Source organism: Polyodon spathula, chromosome 7, assembly GCF_017654505.1.
Source record: "Polyodon spathula isolate WHYD16114869_AA chromosome 7, ASM1765450v1, whole genome shotgun sequence".
NCBI classification, from domain to species: domain Eukaryota; kingdom Metazoa; phylum Chordata; class Actinopteri; order Acipenseriformes; family Polyodontidae; genus Polyodon; species Polyodon spathula.
In genome coordinates this window covers 12536753-12558957 of record NC_054540.1, presented here as the reverse complement: position 1 = coordinate 12558957, position 22205 = coordinate 12536753, and the positions used below count along the sequence as shown (strand labels likewise).

The window sequence follows — 22205 nt, the reverse complement described above, 5'->3', positions numbered from 1 at the left end:
CTGTGTTTGTGGTGCTGTTTTGCTTTTGTCCATAGCTCATGGCCAGGTGCTTTCAAACCCCCAGCTTAGTTACGATGATGATGTACTCTGGGAGAATCTGGTGCGGAGAAGGTTGTTACGTTGCTAAGGGCCCTCTTGACAACTTCATCTGCAGGTGACTGACTGCTTGTGACAGTTGCTGAGAGCTTTATTTAGAAAAGCCTCTTACCGGTGGCCCGGAGTCCTGCCTCTTTCAGGAAAACAAGGTTAAGCAGAGGTTACATGGAAGTGGACACCGGAGATCTGAAGTACAAAACAAATTTATTCAAATGACCTACATTTTTCATTCTCTTTCTTAGTGACAGAGACATCTGTTTTTATTGGTGTTTTATTGGTCTACAGACCCGGCTATTATTAGAAATTAAGTCCAATTAATTGTTCTTGTCATTAATATTAAAAAAGGGTTCAAATTCAATCAACAAAAATGGAAACATTTTAAAATGAAAAACCAAACACCCTTGATTATGTCATGGTAAGAGATATTGAATGAGCGGAGGATTTGTGAAAGGACAATGGATATGACCTGAGTCAACAGACAATGACTGTCACAGCCAATCATGAGGCAGCATGACACAAACTTAAGGGCCTAGTATTGGACAGGAGGGAGGTTCTAAGTTTAGCACAAAGAAATAGAAAGTATGTCAGTGTCATTCAATCCTGCCATGGCTGTAAAATCAGTTAACATGAAAAAGTAGATCACCATGACCTATATCCACTGAAATAACATTTCACCCATCAAAGAGCTACTTGAAATGGTACTAACTTGTTATCAAAAGAATACAGGAATCATCACTTGTTAACGCAAAAGCAGTAACCTGTCATTCAAATACTGCCACCATGTCAGTTATAAATATTTGCAAAAGATAATGTATAGACTACACATTACACTAGTCAAAGCGCCATTCACGAAATAACACAAAATACAACAAAATAAAACGAAGTGCAACATATAAAACGAAATAAAACAAAAAATCATCATAAAGCAAACACAGAATGACATTTTTTAATTGGGAGGTTTATACAAAAAATACTTGAAATAAATAGTTGCAATTATAGTTGTCAAGGCTCATCAGTTACCATAGACGCGGCATTTGCGCAGATGTATAATTTGGAGTGAGTCGATCACCACTTTTGGGAATTAAAATTGTGATGGAAAAGAAGAGACATTTGTTTCTAAAATGCCTAAAGCACACATAACAATTAAACAATCCTGCAAAGAATTTGAGCATGAAGTTAATTATGCAGCTGACGGTGACAAAATAATGATGTGCAGATTTTTAAACTGTTGGCTGGAATGGGAGTCGAAAGATATAATTGTTAAGCATTAGCTGTGTATTCCTTTTGGGGAAAATATGGCTTGTTTGCTTGTATTTTGTATATCTTACTAACTCCTTGCTTTATTTCAAGTGGTGCAAACTTTGCACTAGAGCAAATTATGTTTTAGTTCTGAATGAATGAATCTGCTTTGTTTAATGTTTAAATACCAAGAAACTCCAAGCTTGTATACTTGAGCCCTGCTTCAGTGTGCTGTATGTGCAATTATGTCATATTGGAATTGTCACACGCTCACAGTAATATTCCTATGGCAATCTAAGTCGTCTATATATATTTTTATATATATATATATATATATATATATATATATATATATATATATATATAAATATATTTATAATATATATATATATTTTTTTTTTACAATTTTTTTCACCTATTACAAATATAATTATATATATATATATATATATATATATATATATATAGATAGATAGATAGATAGATAGATATAGATAGATAGTTAAAATTGTGATTATATATATTAAATATATTGATGTATACTTTGTTTTTATTTATATACATCTATTTCAGTTATTTTATGAATTTATATCTAATATATAATTATATCTTGGGTTAATTAATACTTGTGTAGACTTATTTCAGACAGCTTTTAGGTTTGTATTTATCATGTTCATCATCTTTCCTACATGTAACTGTTTAAAATTCCCAAAGACAGTCCTCATCGTTTGTCTGCCCAGTGGCACTGAGAACTCCACTGTTTTCCCCATGTAGATAGCAGCCATTGGGAGCCAAGATTGCTAGCAGATTGATGCCCCGCATTTCAATGCAGAAATTCAGAACGATATTCCCATCAGCTTCAAATGTATAATTTTCTGTCATTGTCCAGAAATTACCATTTGGCCCTGCATAAAAACAACATTTATTCATTACTGTTTGTATCATTCTTATAAAAGCATAGGTTGAATTCCAGTACAATAGTTCAACAGTTTGCAACAAGGCATTGTTATGTTCTGGCATCTAGCATTGCTTTTAATGTTATCATAGTGATATAATGTTTCTTCAAAATATTGGACATAAAATTCTAAAATGATGGAATTCTACCATTGAGTATCTAGCAGCAGATTTGTCTATGGATTCTCCTTTATCTTTAAAGTGGTAGAATCCATGCTTGCAGTGAATCAAACTGATCTGCTTGGGCTCTGGCAAGCTGCACTGCAAAACAGCATGGTGGATAGATTTACCAACGTAGCCGTATTTACCACGCATCATCAAGAAGGGCCGATTTGCCAGCTGTACCACAAACTGTTCATTTGGCCCTAAAAAGTTATAAAAAATAAAACGTTTAATTAAGTGATGGCATACTAATTTAGGTTTCATTGCTCAGTCCAAATTCTACATTTAAACGTACTGTGCATGAAAAGTACATTCCATTGGATGCTTGGAAACACACTTTACCGTATCGCCACTCCACTTCAAACAAGGAATTGCTCTATCACTGTCTCCATCTGCTATCACACTGTTACTCCCTCTCTAAGGCAAGGTGGAAAAACATGTTCATAGGCCCTTGTTGTGGCTTATACAATAACCAATAATATTGACACCTGACACCTGTGGATGAGTCTGGGATTCCAACAACTGGTCTCTAACTGGTCTCTAACTCTGACACATGTTTGTCATTTGTATGCAGTGATCCGCTCAAAGAGGCTTTACTTCTAGTAAATACATATTACCAGGGTTTTAAAACTATGCAAAAAGCTCATGAAACCAATCACAAGTCCATTAAGAATTACTCAAAGTGGCTGCTGGCATAACTTTATGAACAAGAGCTTCACATTCAATTTTCTTCGCTATCTTACCACCTTCTTCTTTTTTGGGATGTTTGCTACCATTCTGGGTGGTGCTTGCTATATTTAACACAGATCAACTAAAGTGTTTTTAGAAGTAAGAGCCAGCAACATCATAAGCGATTAGCTCCAAGTTTCGTTTTGATTTGCTCTCAATACACTGCTGTACACTAGATGATGCTGGAGCTTACAAACATAGACACAGTGGCTGTTCTAGCCAACATTACATAAATCAATGACACTAAACTAGAACTGAAGAGCAGCTGCTGTACACATAGTCACAGTACCTTAACATAGGGGACAGTATATATAAATACCTCTTTTTAGATCTTAGTCATTAGGGCTATTGAAAAGTATCTAATATGGAACCATTCTAAGCTTCATTGGGTTTTCTATCAGTAAAACCAATAAAAGAAAAATATTAGAATTATAAGAAATGTTCATTACCAGGGTAAGGTAGGAGTTTGAATCTTTACCAGCTCTGCCCTGGGGTTTACCTCCAAAACATAAACATTGCTTTGAAGGCTGTTTACCACGCATTACTTATCTGAAAAGTCTGAACCTTTAGGCCTCCATTCCGAATTAACAAGTTAATATTTATCCACTGAATAGGTGTGCAATTGACACTTCATGTGCATTCAATCGAGTACTATCAAACAGAATCCACACTGTAAACCTACTGTATTTAAACATTACATGCATATGGGACATACAATGAAAATGACTCATAATTATAATATATTGAACCACTTCTTGTTTAAAGGCTATACAAAAATATAAATAAATTTTAAAAAAAAGTTGAAGTTTGAACATGTCAAATGTTTGCATACGTATGGTTGGCATGTTGCAATAAAGTAAAAAAAAAAAAAAAACATGGTTAGTGAGGTTCATAAGAAACCAACTCATGTGGAAATGTAAATCTGCTCATTTGCATATTGATGTTGCACTTTGCAAGGTGACCTACTCAGAGACCTTCCGTTTGAGGTTTTGGGGGTTTATTTTTCAGATTGTTTTTCTTAAAATTAGGACATTGATATGGAATCACTTATTTCATGATGCTGAGGCCACTGGTTACTAAAATATAATCTTTATTAGACCTACAAGTCACAAGCCACAGCTCAAATAAATATGGCACTATGAATGACCATGATTATGAATTTATGCTAATAAATGTCCATAACACATTTTGACAAACTTTGAGTCCTTTTAGAAAAGAAAAAGTAAATAACTGTCTAAAAAATGAATTATAAATCAACATTATAATTACCACAGGTAATAAAGCTCCACTTCTCCCATGAGGGAACAAGAGACTTCCACAATCATCAATAAAAGAAGCCAGGTAGCCAGGTCTTAGATAAAGAGTTAAAGCTGTCTTTTCACTGGGCTTGCTGACCAGCTTTTTTGCTGAAGACGCATATAAACCATCACTTTTTCTCAGATGGTATTATGCTTTGTCTTTGTCAAACAACATGACAAAACCACAGCGTTCATTAAAAGGGTACGTGGCACCTACCCAAACTTGGTCTTCTTCTGGATCTGCCTCCAAATAAAGATGGCTCCTAATATTGAAGAAAACCACATGGGAATGGTTGGCTATACAGGGGGTCCAGAGGTGCTCATCTCTAATGTTTTCAGAGACACAGATGACATCTTCCCCATCAGCCTCTAAGTGAGTACTGGTAACTAAGGATTTAAAGCTCCATTTCAGAAACAGGTTCAGAAACAGGTTCTGAGGTTCTATACACGAAGCAGCACAGCTTACCGATCCATCTATGTCAACCACGAGTTTCAACCCACGACAGCCTTTGAGCTCCACCACTACCTGGCTTCCTCTGAAAGACTGAATCTTCACATCCCATATCTGCAAGACACACACAAAGCAGTCTTTGACACATATATGCACATAGGTGCAAGCAGATTCCACAGTACATCACAATCAACTTTTGTTAATGATAAACAAACAAGCAGTAAGTAAGTGTTTGGTTTCTGATAAAGCAGGGTACACATACTCTATAATAAATACTGCACATTGGTAGTCCTGTAACATATGCAGTACAGAATAACTCCCTATATTGTTGTAAACTGACAGACTTTACAAAACTTTGTTTGATAAATTAATTTACATAAGAAAATGTACAATATTATACCAAGCCTATTTCACTTTTATTTTATTTTTTATCAAAACACTTCAGAAATCTGTTTTCATCTGAAAAGTAATCAAAATAAAAAAATAAACACATTTAAAGGTTAGCCTAGTATAATTATAATAGTTTAATAATGCACCTGGTTTGTTCTCATCTCACGCCCAGCAGCCATGACACAGTTTGTATAATGCTGTGAAGTCAGGTATTTACTGAATTTACTCACAATCCCTACTTTTAAAGTGTTGGTATTTGAATCAGGCATCTTTGGGTTCAAATATACAATAGTCAAGTCTTCAAACTCGTATTCTTAAAATCCAAATACTAAAAGCACCAGCAGAGAAAAATCAAAATACAACCAGCACTATAGTGAAAGTCATCAGATGTGTTTTTACTAAACCATCACCTGGCTGATATCATAAACCATGGGAAGACATCAGACTGGTGATGGGTTAGTTACTTTGTTATTGTTCATACCCAGTTAAAACAAGCTATTTGAGTTGTCGTTTTGCTTAGACGTTTACAAATTAGATGTGTTTTATGCTAAATTAACAGGTGTTTTTCTTTTTTTAAAACATAAAAGTAAATGCAAGGAGGATTTGTCCCATTTAATGTAAAGCTGTCTATGGAGTGGTCTGTTACTGACTCTCTGAGTGCTCTACAGGCAGTACAAGGAGATTTAAACACTTATATTTAGATATAATACAAATCTCTGATGATATGAAAAGGGAAAATGTCCGTATCGAACTCAGTTCATGCATGTTTCATACGAAGGTAAGTGCTTGACAGAGATGTTGACATTACATTGGGGGGGGGGGGGGGGGCGAGGTCGGATAGGGAAAGGCTTATCAATGTCAATATTAAAAAGTTTGCCAGAACAGGTCAGGGTCGGGGAGCATAGGATGCTTATAGCAAAAAACAAACAAACAAAAAATACAAAAACACAGTTTTGAGAGGAGGGATGTTATTATTCCAGGTTAGAATTTGACACTTCCCTAAATACTACTACGACTACTTTGCTAATTTGAATTTAGTGTTGTGTCCTTTTTTAGACATTTAAATAGGACGACTTTGTGTTCGGAGGCGGAGGTGGTTAGCATGGCCCCGTGCACGATTGACATGCAACTCCTGAAACGACCAATTTTTAGCCGGCTCTTTTGTACAGCGGTATCGGCGCTATGCCTAGTGCGAGGTACAGGGCTCGCACCCGCCCTCACCCTGTGTGATGCGTCTGCATGCAGGAACCGGGAACGCAACATATGTATATGAAACATTTCAATACAGTTAAAAAACGACTACTAATGATAATTTTAAAAAAAAAATAACATATAATTGCAGGCAGTGAGGGAATATGAAACATTTATTTATATATAGTGTCCATTTTATGAAGCTGAAAGAACAACAAAAAATAATTCATGTGAGACGTCCTAAATTAATCAGTGGAGAAGGCGGGAACGGGAAATGGGCACTCAAATGCAAAAATATAATTTGTATATGGAGCTCCGGTAGGTTTAGGCGAATAACATCAAAATGTGTTTTTTTAAAAAAAATAAAGACGGCGCCGCCGCGAGCAGAGCAGAAATAGTCTTGTTCTATTTCTTGTGACGAGACTCTAACTAATGTGTTCGAGACTAAGATACAAAGACAACCGACTGGCTACCATTTACCGCCGCGGGCACAACATCGTCACAAAGCTTCGAATACAGTAGTTTTACTTTATCTGTACCTACTACTCACCCTTCTTCTCCACACCTCTCTGATAATATTATTAGTTACCGTTTAATATATATATATATATATATATATATATATATATATATATATTATAGATTTCAGACATGTCAGTGTTTTTTCACAAAAATCAATTAATTTTTTTTTTTTTTTTTAATTATCTTGAAATCAACTTAAATATGTTTGATGAATGTCGTGAGAAGCTGTTCTACACTAAACTTTTATAATACGGATGATACAACTAGCGCCGTACTGTACAATTTGTAGGTAATGTAAATTGTACGGCTACCGTCAAACTGCGCAGTTAGTGGGTTAATATTATATTTAAGAGAAGGCTCCAAATATAATTATTAATTTATATTAAAGTGATTTTTATCAGTATTATCTTTAAAAAAAAGAATACAGATATTAGTAGCTACGTACATTGTGTAGGTAAAGTGAGGCGAAATTAGATGTTTCTCCAAGCATGGTCATTATTCTGATTGAGCACTTCTTGAGTGGGTGAGGTGGGTTATTCTACCACATAATGAAATAAAACAGAAATGACATCCATGTTGGGATTGTCGAGGAGATGCTTCACACATGCATGTAGTGCGCCTCCCTAGTGCATTTGAAACTTCATGGTCAAAACACAAGAAACGGTTATCAATACAGTTCTCCCATATACAAAAAGAAAGAAAAAAAATCTTATGTTGTATCCTCTTTGTAATCGATATCTAAATTGCCATTGGTTAATCCCATGGGGCAAATCACCCTCTTAATATACTCTTATACCTTTATGAATGAGAACCAGTTTTGTTTCGTAATCGTACACCAAGCCGTTTGTGATTGGACAACGAATAACGTAAATTTGTGTCGGGGAGGGGTGGAATAGGCCAACATTAATTTATGGGGTTGGTTCTGGATAGTAGCCTTTTTAAAATAACTCAGAATAACTGCTTACCTGTTTTACTCGAAGTTCTGGTTTATTTGCAACCATAGTCACTGCTTTAATATACATTTTCATTAACATGTTTTAAATGTATGAACACTTACGATTGCTATTTAAAAAGGGTGATGAAATAGCACCACCTCACCTTTATTACCAACAAATATTGTGTGTTTAGGACCAGCTTGTGGTGTTTGAGCTGTCAGGAATCATCGACGCAGACTACTTAACAAAATGTGCGGACAAGTGCAAGATAGTGGTAAAGTTATTATTATTATTATTATTATTATTATTATTATTATTATTATTATTATTATTATTATTATTTAATTTGTTTATGTGCTGAAACAGTTGTACATTATGTTTATGAACACATGTAATTGGATAATACTGTAAACACATAGTATATTAAATATTTAGCAAAAGTCTGAGAAAATAAAGTATTCCTTTAAAACTACAGTATATGGTAAATGTATTGACAAAGCTATAGTTTATAGGTTTTTTTGTAGTTAATGAAACAGGACAAACATCAGTTTTAAAGGTGCACTTAATACTGTCTGAATTTGCCAAATTAATGTTATCAAAAAAATATGCAAATTCAGAGTGTATACAGTACTCTGCACTTTTAAATAGAATCAAAACCAGCAAACAATATCATTATGTTTTTAGATTGGCATATTGTGAATAGTTCAATACCCTGTGCATGTATCTTGCAGTCTGTGAAGGCAGAAGACTTAAAACATACTATCCATTTTTAGGGAATAGACACTGAGCAGCCTGTAATGCAAGTGGGCAGATATGTGTTTGCTGGAAAATATGAAAGTGAGTTTTTATGTATTAAATACATAGGTCAACCCTAATATTGACCCAAATGCTGTTTTTGGCCCTGGGGGAGTTGTTGATAAGACCAGATGCCTGTATATCAGCACCTTGGCTGAACTTTGTTCGATTTTTAAAAATTAATAAATAATTCTTCACTGGCATGTATGTGTTGTCACTGACATGTATTTTCACTGCAGTGTATGTGTTGTCTTTTACAACACAATCATAGTTTTTTTTTTCCTTTATATTGTTACAGCAATATTTCCACTCACATTTTAATCTCCAACAATTTGTCTTGCCCTTTTTGGATCAATAGATGCTCTAGGAACATGTGTCATATTTGAAGAAAATGCAGAGCACAGTATGTACCTTTTTCATTGTTAATGTGTTCAATCACTGGTTAATAATGCATTCAAACAAATCTAATATCCCTACCAAGACAGTGCAGGCTTAATGTGAAAACCATGGGCTACTGTGAAAGATTGTGGGTATAACGTGCTGCTGCTTCAGTTCCATTCCTCCTGGCTGATGTCACTGTTAGATGCTAGTCCATACCAATAGACACGCACCTAATATTTAACAGTACATTATTTCCTAACAGAGGTCTTCTGTTTTAGATCTGGAGTCCAAAGTAAAGCCCCAGTTAAAATATAAATGTCATACAGTGAAGAAACTGATGATGAAGCGGACATTCCTGTCTGAGAAGAAAGAAGGGGAGGAGAGCTCAGGTTAGTTAGATTTTAAATCTAGTTTTCAATATGTAAGTATTTAAAGACTGCTCATGTCAGACTTCTCTCAATATTGTCCTCAATAAATTTCATACAATTATGTTTTACGCGGGGGGCATAGAAGTACTCCAATTAAGTGATGGAGATTTTTCAGGCTGCCCCAATATGATCTGCAATTTTCTTCCGAAGTCCAAAGAAGTGGTGGTAGAAACACACCTCAGCTCTCCCTCTGAAGGTGAGGTCTGACTCGGAGCCTGTCGACCTCAGTCAAGAAACAAACTGCTCTGCCACTGACCTGGCTACTTCGGCCTCCGAACAACCTGAATCTGACACTGGCAATACAGATCATGTTGTTGCATGTGATCCTCTAAAGTGACTGGCTTTCTGTTGTCACATACAGTACTTGAACAGGCAGGCAATGAGCAGTCCCTCACACAACTGACTAATGTGTTTTGTAAATGCCATTTCTCACATTCTTTCCCTAACATGTATGGTAAAAAAATGCTTACTGTAATAACATGGTAACAAAATATATTTTTATAAAGGAATTGATTTGTTAAATTGTTGTTGAATGGGTGTATTTCTTTTCAAGTACAGTTGTGTTGCATATTCTACAATTATAGCGTAAGAACAGTGAGGGGGGGGTTGGCTTCAACAGGCTGCATTTGTTCAACAAACAAGCTCTGTGCATCATTCTAACATCCTAGTTGCTACTTTTCTACCTATTTAAAATATTATAAAATGTGTTTCATAGTGGAGTTCATCACTCATTACAATTGCAATGTAATTTACCCCAAAAAGTGTTTACCCCTCTAATGTGTTTTGTGCCTTGGTTCCTGAACAGCCATTATAATGTCCTGTTGTGTGTCTTCAATAGTTTATGCTGTCAGGGAGTACCAGATGCACCAGCTGCAATTGTTGCTGAAGTGGTTTATTCCCAAATGCTGTACTGAAATCTTAGAATTAAACTAATGCTTTTCAAGAAAATAAACAGTTTTGTCAGCGTTCTGCCCCGGTGGGAGTGGCAGGGTTGGGCGTGGGCATGGGGGTGGCAGAGTTGGGGTTGTTGGGTTCACTGTTTTTGAGTTTCTGAGAGGCTTTCAAGAAAGGAAGGACTCCCTCTCCTACTTCACAAGGAGTTTCACAGCAGATACATAAAAGGCATTTGTAGAATGTGTATCCCTGGCCCCAACTGATGAACATTATTAATTATTTCTGTTAAGATTTGTTTTTCTGTGTTTTCTCAAGCAGTAAGATCTAATGGTAAACTTTAAGTTTGTAAATTAATATGTATTTTCTTCCAGTGTACAGTATTTTTAGTCCATGCTCTTGTGCAGCCTGCAGGATAATGAAAATGACATTTTACTTTGGACTCATTAACCTGTTGAGTTAAGAATTGGAACACACAATTATTGTTACCTGGATGGCATTTAAAATTCTGGATAAATGCTTACAACAAGTACATTCACATAGAAAATAACATAAATTTACAACAAAGCAATTTAACTAGCTATTGAACTAACATTTCAAGCTCATGGCCAGCATTACAGCCTTTTGCACTGGCATGATCACTTGCTCTGACCACTGTTGTTTATTGCTGTCATTTTCAACAAGGTATACATAGCAACAGCTGTGTAGATAACAATGTGGGTTTAATTGTAATACCTTTTGGATGTGTAAAAATATATACAGTTAAGTTTTTATTCCAAAGTAGTTCAGCAATTGACAGACAGATACAGTTCCATTGATAAAATGTCCTTGATGATGGTGATTCACTGTAGCCTGTAATTACATTATGTTCTGTGCTGGGGATCTCAATGCAGAACCAATAAAAAAAGTGCAGCACAAACTTTTGCCATCTAGTGACATATATGATAACAGTTAGGATACACTGTTAAGCACAAATGTCTACTGGTAACACACTGCTGGTAACTTTTATTTAGTGTAGATGATTGTGTAACTGGAAATGTAATTTTGCATTTATTTTTTATTTTTTAATAAAGACATGCAAGTCCCAGTAAATAGACCTTTGGTACAGAAATATGGCTTTCATGTTGCCTGGCATTTACATTGACAGCTTTGTCCAAAGAAGAGAAAAGTCAACTGAAGGGAGTGTGTTTTCAATTAGTTTGGCTATTCACTTACAGCTGTTTGTAACACAGAAGCGCCGGGCCAATGTAACAACAAAGGGAGTTCAGTGGGTTACAGCAGTAATACAAGATCAAGTACATCCACATCTACTCTAAATGTTTAACTGTATTAATGTTTTAAATGATAACTGACAGGCTCTTTAAAACCTTTGGCACTTTTTCTGATTCTATGATGAACTATAAGAGCCAGTCTAGTCCTACTGTACATTTTAGAATTTCCATTTTTTTTTTAAAACACTTATTTTCGAACTAAAACAGGAATAACAGAATCATCATCGTGTATATCATTTATTACCTCTTAAACTAACCATATATTTTCTATTAGCCCTACCAGACATCAATGCAAATTGTTTGCACGGTAACTCTATTTATACGGAACTCTATTGGAATCTTGGAAATATATTATCCTTTATATATAATAGATATATATATATATAATATATATATATTATAATCCATATAATATATCAATATAGATATATATATATGTATCTATATATATATTAGTTGAATGTATGTGCACTGTATACTATCAACATCCACTCCTGATCCTATGTAAGGACCATAAGAACTAAATTGAGAAAAAAAAAAAAAAAAATTACAGTTGATTTCATTTTAAACCAATAATTCATTGGTTGTATTTGAATGCAGAATTGTGTATGTTCTGTACACAGTAGAAACTGGGTAGGAGGTCAGACTACTCAAGACAATTGAGTTCAGTGGGTGTGGTGTGTTAAAGATTGCAACACCTGTTCAGACTGAGCACCAACAACTAATAGCAAATGATTTCAGGAACCATCAAGCTTTGAATGGAACATATGCATATGGAACTATACTACTAGAGTGGTCTACTGTTTTAAGTGGAGTTATATTTCCTAGACCTCTACTTAGGTCTGCAATGTTTAAATACAGCTAATCTAAATAATTATTGCATTTCTCTTTACATAAAAGAAGGCTTCTTTGCAACAACAAAAGAAGCTATGGTACTCAATGTAAAACCCCAAAAATATGTTGTCAGATGGTTGTGGCTAATAACAAATTATGATAAGTGAAGTAAAGTAAATTAATTCTACTGGGGTCAGGTGGAAATAGGATTAATGCAAGAATAACCATCAAAGCTATCTAAAAATGCTGTGTTAATTTCCCCATCCGGGGCTTGGGTTTCATTAGAGGCACATTTAATTCTGGGAAGAACTAGTTATTCCAAGTTAGTTGTTACCAAAGACTTCTGATCAGTCAGTCAGGACTGAAGGTCAAGTTTAAAATTAGAACATGATGTGCATTACTACTGAAAGTACAGGCTCAGAACATGTGGGGTTGTCTACACTTGAGTAGGCTACCCTCTGACCAAGTTTTCCAAGTTACTCATTTGAAATATTTTCATTTTCACAACAGCAGAAATGTGTACAAGGCTAATTAGTAAGCAGCATTGGAGCAGTGAAAGGCTATACTGGGAATTTACAGGTTTGTAAACTGTGGCGTCAAAAGTTGTTCAACAGAAGAACAAGGTTACAGTTCAGTGGGTTCATATAAATGGCTTCTGCCAGTATTAAAATACAGCTAGCATGTGTCCATGATTGAGTGTGATTATTTACCATAAGCTTGTTATTTTCACTCACCAAAATGTTAGAAGCAGGCTAAAAGTGTGAACTAAATACTGGAAGCATGTATTGCTGGTGAAGAGACCACTGTCTATCTGGGTTTTTCACTGATCACAATTGTATCTGGGCTGTAAAAGCTCAAGGCAAACTGCAAACCCCACCAAGCGCTACAGGCTTTCTAAATGTGTTGCTACCAACTCCAAGTGAGATCAGGATTCTTGAGCACTGAGGAAGTCATTTGTTGGTGTTGGTGCTGAAGGCCCAGTAGTTATTATATGTTATTAACACCTTTCTGCTTTGTGAATTAGGGTCACTTGACACTTGGAGTATTGACCCTAATGTCATAGTCAGACCACGATAATGAAATAGATCAGAGATTAGGTTTTGACAATGGTTTTAATTATTAGTAGATATGCAGACATTGATACAATAGTACTAAGACAAACTATTGTAAGTATTGTAAGTAAACTATTTATTACTAGCAATACACAGCAGCACAGCTAATCTGTAGCATTCCCGTATAAAGGGCAATGACAAGATGTGTGGAATTCAATTCCTAGTATGTCCAGTGAAGAAAAATATGCCTTAATTACCTTAATTATTATTGTTTACTTCAGATCTTGATAAACAGGATTTCTAAGATATTTCTGTAATGTAATTCTGCCATGACATGAAATTAACCTTATGGTTTGTTGGTTGGTTTATAATTTAAAATATTAGTAAGGTGATTTTTATTTTATTTTATTTTTTTAGATAATTTAAAACTGAATTACCATTGATTTATTAAGTCGTTAAATATGATTGACTTTTGCAAACTAAATTTAAGAGCTGATTTACACACATTCACAATTTACCCAAATTCACACTTGGGATTAGGGAAATTCCACTGCATAGAAAACGTTCGGTATTATCTCGGTCAGCCCAAAGTAATGTAAAAGGTCTACTGTATGTGTGAGGGTAGTTTTGCGTACCGGTACATAATGTTGATATGTGGATAGCGTCCAAATTGCCTTTCAAATTGCTTTCCACACACAGGAAATAGTTAGTCGATATTAAAACTCGTATGGCCATATTCCCATTTATTGTAATCTAAATTAAAATACCATTTGGTTGTGTATGAAACAAAAGAGTATCAAAGACACGTGTTTTTAAATCTGTAATTTATAGGTACCAGTTAAAACACAATCATTTACGAATTTCTCGAACCTTATGTTAAATTGGGCAATGTTAATGTTCCAGTAAAAGGAATGACTGAGAACTTCCCACTGTTAGGCTAGTGGGCGTAATGAGCTAAAGTGGGGGGGGGGGGGCTACTAGGGCAACACGTCACAGGGGATTGATATAAGCTTATTTGAAGCGTAAAGCAAGTTACAGGAAAGAAGAAATCCAGCGAGATAGTATATTACTGTAGTTACATTTTAAATCGTCAAACCAAAGTGATTCTTCAGTTGAGCACAGGAACAAGTTGTGCTCATCTACTTCTTACCAGGTAAGTTTCTGTTATTTAAACACAAACTGTAACCAGTAACGAATATATTAGATTTTTTAAATCTCATGTACATTTTAAATCTGGTAATTATTCGTAATTATTAAGTTCTGTTATATTAACTGCATTTTTCTTTCTCTTGTTTTTACAGGTTAAACGTGTCCCTGGTTGAATATTTATTACAAAAACACTACGTGAAAGAAACACTCTCCCTTGGACTCGCAGTTAAACATTATCGCCAAAAATGAACGGAGTCCTGAAAATCTATGTGTTCGGAACCATAGTGTCACTGGCAGCTGCATTCGTCGGACTGGTGGATTCCTTAGGCAGTTTGATGCCTGTTCAGAAACTTGAAGTCCAGGAGTGTGAATATGCATGGACTGGATACCAGCACTGTCCCTGCACAGCAACTCTGCTGCAACAGGGGTCCCTCAGAACCAAAGCTGTGGGGTCATAACAACTACAGTGATATTTGTAACCTTAACAGCGTGCGGTTTACATTTTTTTATTATTATTTGTTTGTTGAGTATCTGATAGAAAAGATAAGAAATCATTATTGGTACACATTTCTGCACTATTTTATGTGAACAAAAAAGAAACAAGACTGGTAAGGTGAAAAATGTTATTTGAAAAACTCTTGTTGTGTTTTGATTTTAAAATGTACTTTTGTTGTTACAGTGAACGCTAAAGAGAAAAATCCACTAAACCGTAGACATTCCTTAATTCTTAATGTCAGCTGTATGAAACTAACATCTGCTTGTCTGAGCTAGTTGAAAGGGTATGTCTTGGGAACCGACTGGCGCTAGCTCATATACTTTAAGATGAAACTTTGCATGCACATTTATTACGACTGTATTGAGTACCTTGGTTGCCTGTTTCATGGTTATGGATTTAGGGCACGGTGACCACTTTTTCAATGTTTTTAAATTTAGATCCTTACATACCTTTCCTTGTACATGTATCACAATACCAGGACAATATTATGCTTTCTGTCGGTAGTTGAAATGTATGGAGTCTCTATGTGGAAATAGGATTGTGTTGTGTTGAACTGTATTAAAAAGACAGTTAATTTAAGCCACTGTTAATGTGTTTATTTAATGTGCTGTTACTTTTCAAAAATATTAAATTTTTGTTAATTTCTTTTTTATTGTGTGACATCTAAGAAACATCTTATCAATTTCATTATTGCAACATTAAAATCGATTTTTAACTTCCTACCCTTGTAATCAATAATGGAGTAAATAATTTAATAAAAACATGTTAAAAGCATTTCAGTAGTAGCAGATTCTAATAATGAAAAAGTTATTGTAGTTGTTACAGTCTTAACTTTAATGACATCCTTCTACGGACATCTAGTGGTAAGATGTTGTAATGCATTATAAAGTTGGAAAGTACTCTGCACATTAGAGTACTGTATATTACCTTGAAGAAAAGCTGTTTCCTACGTTTCAAAAACAGGAAAATGAAAAGTTTTTTTTTTTTTCTTTTTTTGTTACTTAGTCAATAGTGCCACTAGGTCACAATGCATTTAGCATGGTGTATATGTTACAGTGTATTTAATGTTGCCGAACTGTTAACTGTAAACTAAAAGTGTTTAACATTTGCAATCATATGCTTAGGTAAACCATGTAGGGAAATGATGTCATCTGTTATTATGACACAGCTCCTTTGTAGTTTTAAATTAATATATACTTTTTATCAGTTGTAATGGACATAACTAAATAGAGGCTGGCTCCTCACACTTTTTAAATAACACTTTTACCTCACTGAAGGTCAGTTTCCAGGAATACATTAATTGCTTTGTTTTAGTTGAACAGTGGGCTAAATACATCTTGCAACAGGATGGCATAAAGCTGTATTCTGTTTTCTATGGCGGGACGTAAGTTAAGTTCAGATGTCTCCACTTGGGAACTGGACGAGACAGTCCAGTCAACTGAAAACGGACCGTTGGCTAAACTTCTGAGATCTACGGAGTACAACCTCTTTCCGCTGTCAGCAGTGTTTGAAAGTGATTTCATACAAGTATAGTACATCCAATGGTTTTTATTTCACTTAATAGTCACTTTTGTTTTCAGAAGCAAGAGATGAATGACCTATGGGAAGCTGCAGCTGCAGGAGTGTATTTTATAATGTCCTAACTTGTATATTTTCCACACTTTTATATTTGATTGATTAGAATAAGATTCAGAATATGATTGTGTATGCGTATCAGACCTGTTGGTCCACCTCAATAAATTGTGTGGGGTCAAATTCAGAGTGAGTTTCACATTTCAATTGAAAAACAATTGTATTCTCAACGGTTTACAGGTGACAAAGAATGGAAACAATGTAGATCTGCACAACATCCCCATAACCCTGACACTTGGTGTAACATCTACTGTGCCATCACTGCCTCTCCCAAACATACTGCTGATTGCAAGGATAGAGGTTCCAGAACCTGATAATGCAACACCCTACACAGAACTCTCCAGGTACATGAATGAAATATTAAGACAGGATCGTCAGTGAATAATTTCAGTAATATTGATTAGAATCATACTTTGAAAAGACCAGGATAGTCCTTCATGTGAAGTGAGTGAAATTTAAAATAATAACACTAGATTAAACTAGTTTAATATTTCATAGAACTACACATGGTATCAGTTCAAGCATATAGATTTAAAAATAATATCAGAACTTGTTAACAATTGGCTAACTGCATTTGAACTGTAGAGACAAGCGGTTAACATTGATGTGTGTGTGTGTGTGTGTGTGTGTGTGTGTGTGTGTGTGTGTGTGTGTGTGTGTGTGTGTGTGTGTGTATATATATATGAAAATATAACTTTATATATTTATATGCATTTCCTTGTACTCCCCCACAATAATCTTTCAATATATTCCACCTACTGTAAATTAGCAGCCACGTTCTCTTGACAACATGCTGTTTAACACTTTCTCCATATTTTCTTTGAAGAATAGTTCCGCTCAAGTTTGTAAAATTAACAGTCTGCGAGAAACAAAAACACCTGCTTAAACTGCGAATGGCCAATGGGAAATCTTACTACCTGTTGCTGGACAGTAATCATCCAGATATTGTCTTCCTGAAGTGGACACGTCTAATTCACATCCTTCGCTGTGGACTCTCCATCACTTTTAAAGACCCATCTGTTCATATGCCTCGGACAAACTTTTGTGATTCGTACAGCTCCTCATCTATTACATCACTGGAGGACTGTGAAACACAGGTATGCGATTACCATTTGCAAAAACAATATAGATTGCACTGAATGTACTGTAGGTAATTTATTATATTTCAGGTTAGCCAATATTTAAATTGGTTTCAGCATGACATATAAGTTTAGAATTATGTTATTTGAGCACATGTATATCCATACAATATCCATCTAGCATATTGTATTGATGTACCTCCTAAAACCAGTCACACTGCTCTTCTAGCACATTCTTAGTAGACTACTGTACTTAAACTACTGCATTTTTTTTCTCAAACTATATACACTGAACAAAAATATAAACGCAACATGTAAAGTGTTGGTCCTTTGTTTCATGAGCTGAAATAAAAGATCCTAGAAATTTTCCATATGCACAAAAAGCTTATTTCTCTCAAATTTTGTGCACAAATTTGTTTACATCCCTGTTAGTGAGAATTTCTCCTTTGCCAAGATAATCCATCCACCTGACCATGTCAACATTGTGAACAAAGTGCCCCATGGTGGCGGTGGGGTTATGGTATGGGCAGGCATAAGCTACGGACAATGAACAGAATTGCATTTTATTGATGGCAATTTTAATGCACAGAGATACTGTAACAAGATCCTGAGGCCCATTATCATGCCAGATGCTAATACTGCACATATGAGCTCTCATCCCCTATTCCAACTTCCAAGTAAAGATGAACCTGAAATATTGCCTCTATTGTTTTTTTTTTTTTAGAGAGAACATCAGAAAGAAAGTGAACAAGGAAAAAAAGAGAACCCTAGTCGAGGTCAATACCAGTCACCCTTTCAGAAATGCATGCCATTCCAAAGAAAGCCATCCCTGCAAGCAACAGATGTCAATGAAAAGAAGAGGTGAGATTCAGCTTCTCAGCCCTGGTTAAAGTATGACAGCTATAAGATCCCAACATTCTCTATGTGTAAATGGTCAATGTGTATGTACTGACATGTGTATGGACTGACATGTTTGTTCTGTTTCTAGGATCCCTTGTGAAACGGGCTACCAAAGAGGTGAGATTCAGCTTCTCAGCCCTGGTTAAAGTATGACAGCTATAAGATCCCAACATTCTCTATGTGTAAATGGTCAATGTGTATGTACTGACATGTGTATGGACTGACATGTTTGTTCTGTTTCTAGGATCCCTTGTGAAACGGGCTACCAAACCTGAACAATATGGTATATATATATATATATATATATATATATATATATATATATATATATATATATACATTATTTATATCTTAAAATAAAACCATAGGGTACATGATATTATATAGTTATATACAGTATGGTCGTTTTTATAACACATTATATTTTTGTCCATCCCAGAAAATCACAGTAATATATGTTGAGTGTTTATAAACATTATTTTAGGTTAAATAGTGCTTGGAAAATTTAGAACAAACTAATTACCCCTTATGAAGTGCAAACTGGATTTAATTAAAGAAAATACAATGACTCTCAAAAGTATTCACCCCCCTTGGACTTTTCCACATTTTATTGTGTTACAACATGGAATCAAAATGGATTTAATTAGGAGTTTTTGCCACTGATCAACACAAACAAAAGTCCATAATGTCAAAGTGAAAAATAAAATCTACAAATTGTTCTAAATTAATTACAAATACAAAACAGAAAATAATTGATTGCGTAAGTATTCACCCCCTTGGGTCAATATTTGGTAGAGGCACCTTTGGCAGCAATTACAGCCATGAGTCTATTTGGATAAGTCTCTACCAGCTTTGCACGTCTGGACACTGCAATTTTTGCCCATTCTTCTTTGCAAAATTGCTCAAGCTCCGTCAAGTTGGATAGGGACCTTTGCTGAACACCAATTTTCAACTATTTCTACATATTCTCAATTTTTGTTTTTAAGCCACTCCAGTGTGGCTTTGGCTGTATGTTTGGGGTTATTGTCATGCTGGAAGATTAATCTTCTCCCAAGTCCCAGGTCTCTTGCAGACTTCAGCAGGTTTTCCTCCATCCATTTTGCCCTCTATCTTCACAAGCTTTCCAGGCCCTCATGCAGAGAAACATCCCCATAGCATGATGCTGCCGCCACCATGCTTCACAGTAGGGATGGTGTTCTCAGGATGATGTGCGGTGTTAGGCTTGAGCCAAACATAGCGCTTAGTGTTGAGGCCAAAAAGCTCTATTTTGGTCTCTTCAGACCATACAATCTTCTTCCACTTGGTCTCAGAGTCTCCCACATGCCTTCTGGCAAGCTCTAGCCAAAATTTGATGTGAGTTTTTTCAACAATAGCTTTCTTTTTGCCACTCTCCCATAAAGGCCAGTTTTGTAAAGCACTCTGGCTATTGTTACCGTATACACAGTGTCTCCCAGCTCAGCCGTGGAAGATTGTAACTTCTTTAGAGTTGCCATAGGCCTCTTGGTGGCCTCCCGGACTAGTGCCCTTCTGGCCTGGATACTCAGTTTTTGAGGACTGTCTGTTCTAGACAGATTCACAGTTGTGCCATATTCTCTCCATTTCTTAATAATGGACTTTACTGTGCTCCAGGTGCTATTCAATGCCTTGGAAATGTTCTTATATCCTTTCCCTGATTGATGCTTTTGAAGAACCTTATTTCAGATTTGCTTTGAATGTTCCTTTGTCTTCATGATGTAGTTTTTGTTAGGAAATGTACTAACCAACCTCCCAGAGACAGGCATATTTCATCTGAAATCATGTAAAACACCTTAATTGCACACAGGTGGACTCCATTCAAATAATTATGTGACTTCTAAAGACAATTGGTTGCACCAGAGCTTATTTAGGTGTGTCACAGCAAAGGGGGTGAATACTCATGCAATTAATTATTTTCTGTTTTATATCTGTAATTAATTTAGAACAATTTGTAGGTTTTATTTTTCACTTTGACATTATGGACTTTTTTGTGTTGATCAATGGCACAAATTCCTAAGTAAATCCACTTTGATTCAATGTTGTAACACAGTAAAATGTGGAAAAGTCCAAGGGGGGTGAATACTTTTGAGAGCCACTGTATGTGTTTTTTTTTAACAATTCCTTAAAACAACCTTTAAAGTAACATAAAACAGAATAAGCAGATCACTGCTAATGAAAACCCACAAATCACTATGCAAATCACCTGAACTACAACAAAACCAATTTAAATGTGGGTGTTGATGTTCCTGAGGATGGAGGATGGAGTCCTTAATTCCAAAGTATCTGGACCACGTTTCACAAACCACAAATGTGACTGCATCCTGTGTTTATGTGGAATTGTGCACATGTCAGTGATTTAATATCAACAAGTGCCGTGTTTTTGTGTTTGTTTATGGTAATTGGTGAAAATGTGAAAATAAATATTTTGAATGAAAAGCACTTATTTTTCAGTGTTTAAATCCTCATTCGCTGCTAGAGGACAGCTCAGCTGCAGACATGCAAGCTGGAAAATGACTGCTACATACACAATAGCAAAAGTGGCCTATGTTTACATTAGAGTTTGTAAAACCTAATTTGGAATGTCTCTATTATTTCATTTTGTTAAATAAACTACTTAACTGTGTGTTTTGACTGTGTTCCAGAAAAGGAGCAAACATTGAGCTTTTGTTACTGCAACAAGTGTGATTACTGTCTTCACAAGCATCTGACAAAGAGTGATTTAGAAGACACTAAAGAGCAATCAGAAGATATTTCGTATGAAGAGATGGATTATGGACTCTGGGAACAAGACGCACCAGCACTAATGCCACTTTCCCGTCTCAGTGGCCTCATTGCCACAGGGCGGGGGTTTAAGACATTGTAGCCACAACTGTGCTCAATGTAATAAATGTGAAATACATTGTGTGCAATTCATGATATTATTATGACTCTAATAACATTAGGTCATACATCAGCTTTACCTTCTCAGGGAGTAAAAAACGTAAACAATGTAGGTTTCTTAAAAGGAATTTTTTGCATGTAAACAGATTATCCAGAATACATATTACTGAAGTATTCAGAATATGTTGTCCGGTAAGTGCTATCTAATAAACACCACCAGGCATAATGTATGTCTAGTATATCCCAGCTTTATTACTGCTTGCTCAGCTAGTTAAGGCCATAACCTTAGCACTGGTGAAAACGTCAAACAAAACCCCGCCAAAAAGCATCTAATTTTTCGAGTGCCCCCCCTCACCACTCCCTGTCTACCGTGGAGACGTGGCGGTTCTCAGCCAATCTGATTGTTCATGTAGTTGTGGTGTGGACCAATCGGAA

At 35.5% G+C, this 22205-nt stretch overlaps 2 protein-coding genes across 2 annotated transcripts; both read left to right on the top strand.

The window, feature by feature from the left end:
• The first annotated feature begins 6043 nt into the window (after window positions 1-6043).
• Window positions 6044-11540, top strand: LOC121319008 (general transcription factor 3C polypeptide 6-like). The gene is made up of 5 exons (XM_041256241.1): window positions 6044-6097; window positions 8161-8241; window positions 8741-8804; window positions 9121-9165; window positions 9422-11540. The coding sequence occupies exons 1-5, from the start codon at window positions 6044-6046 to the stop codon at window positions 9535-9537; spliced, it is 360 nt and encodes a 119-aa protein (XP_041112175.1). The 3' UTR covers window positions 9538-11540.
• Window positions 11541-14629: 3089 nt separating this feature from the next.
• Window positions 14630-21753, top strand: LOC121319007 (protein FAM71F2-like). The gene is made up of 7 exons (XM_041256240.1): window positions 14630-14772; window positions 14921-16791; window positions 17077-17240; window positions 17723-17993; window positions 18700-18836; window positions 18964-18992; window positions 21533-21753. Exons 2-7 carry the CDS (start codon window positions 16639-16641, stop codon window positions 21751-21753), a joined length of 975 nt encoding a protein of 324 aa, XP_041112174.1. The 5' UTR covers window positions 14630-14772; window positions 14921-16638.
• The last annotated feature ends 452 nt before the right edge of the window (window positions 21754-22205 follow it).

Excerpts from the sequence above, each read along its gene's own strand:
- LOC121319008 (XM_041256241.1), top strand. The coding sequence starts at position 6,044 with ATGAAAAGGGAAAATGTCCGTATCGAACTCAGTTCATGCATGTTTCAT. Across the intron at positions 6,098-8,160 it reads CATGCATGTTTCATACGAAG|GACCAGCTTGTGGTGTTTGA; the intron begins GTAAGTGCTTGA and ends TTGTGTGTTTAG. Across the intron at positions 8,805-9,120 it reads GTTTGCTGGAAAATATGAAA|ATGCTCTAGGAACATGTGTC; the intron begins GTGAGTTTTTAT and ends TTGGATCAATAG.
- LOC121319007 (XM_041256240.1), top strand. The coding sequence starts at position 16,639 with ATGGCGGGACGTAAGTTAAGTTCAGATGTCTCCACTTGGGAACTGGAC. Across the intron at positions 16,792-17,076 it reads TTGAAAGTGATTTCATACAA|GTGACAAAGAATGGAAACAA; the intron begins GTATAGTACATC and ends AACGGTTTACAG. Across the intron at positions 18,837-18,963 it reads GATGTCAATGAAAAGAAGAG|GATCCCTTGTGAAACGGGCT; the intron begins GTGAGATTCAGC and ends TTCTGTTTCTAG.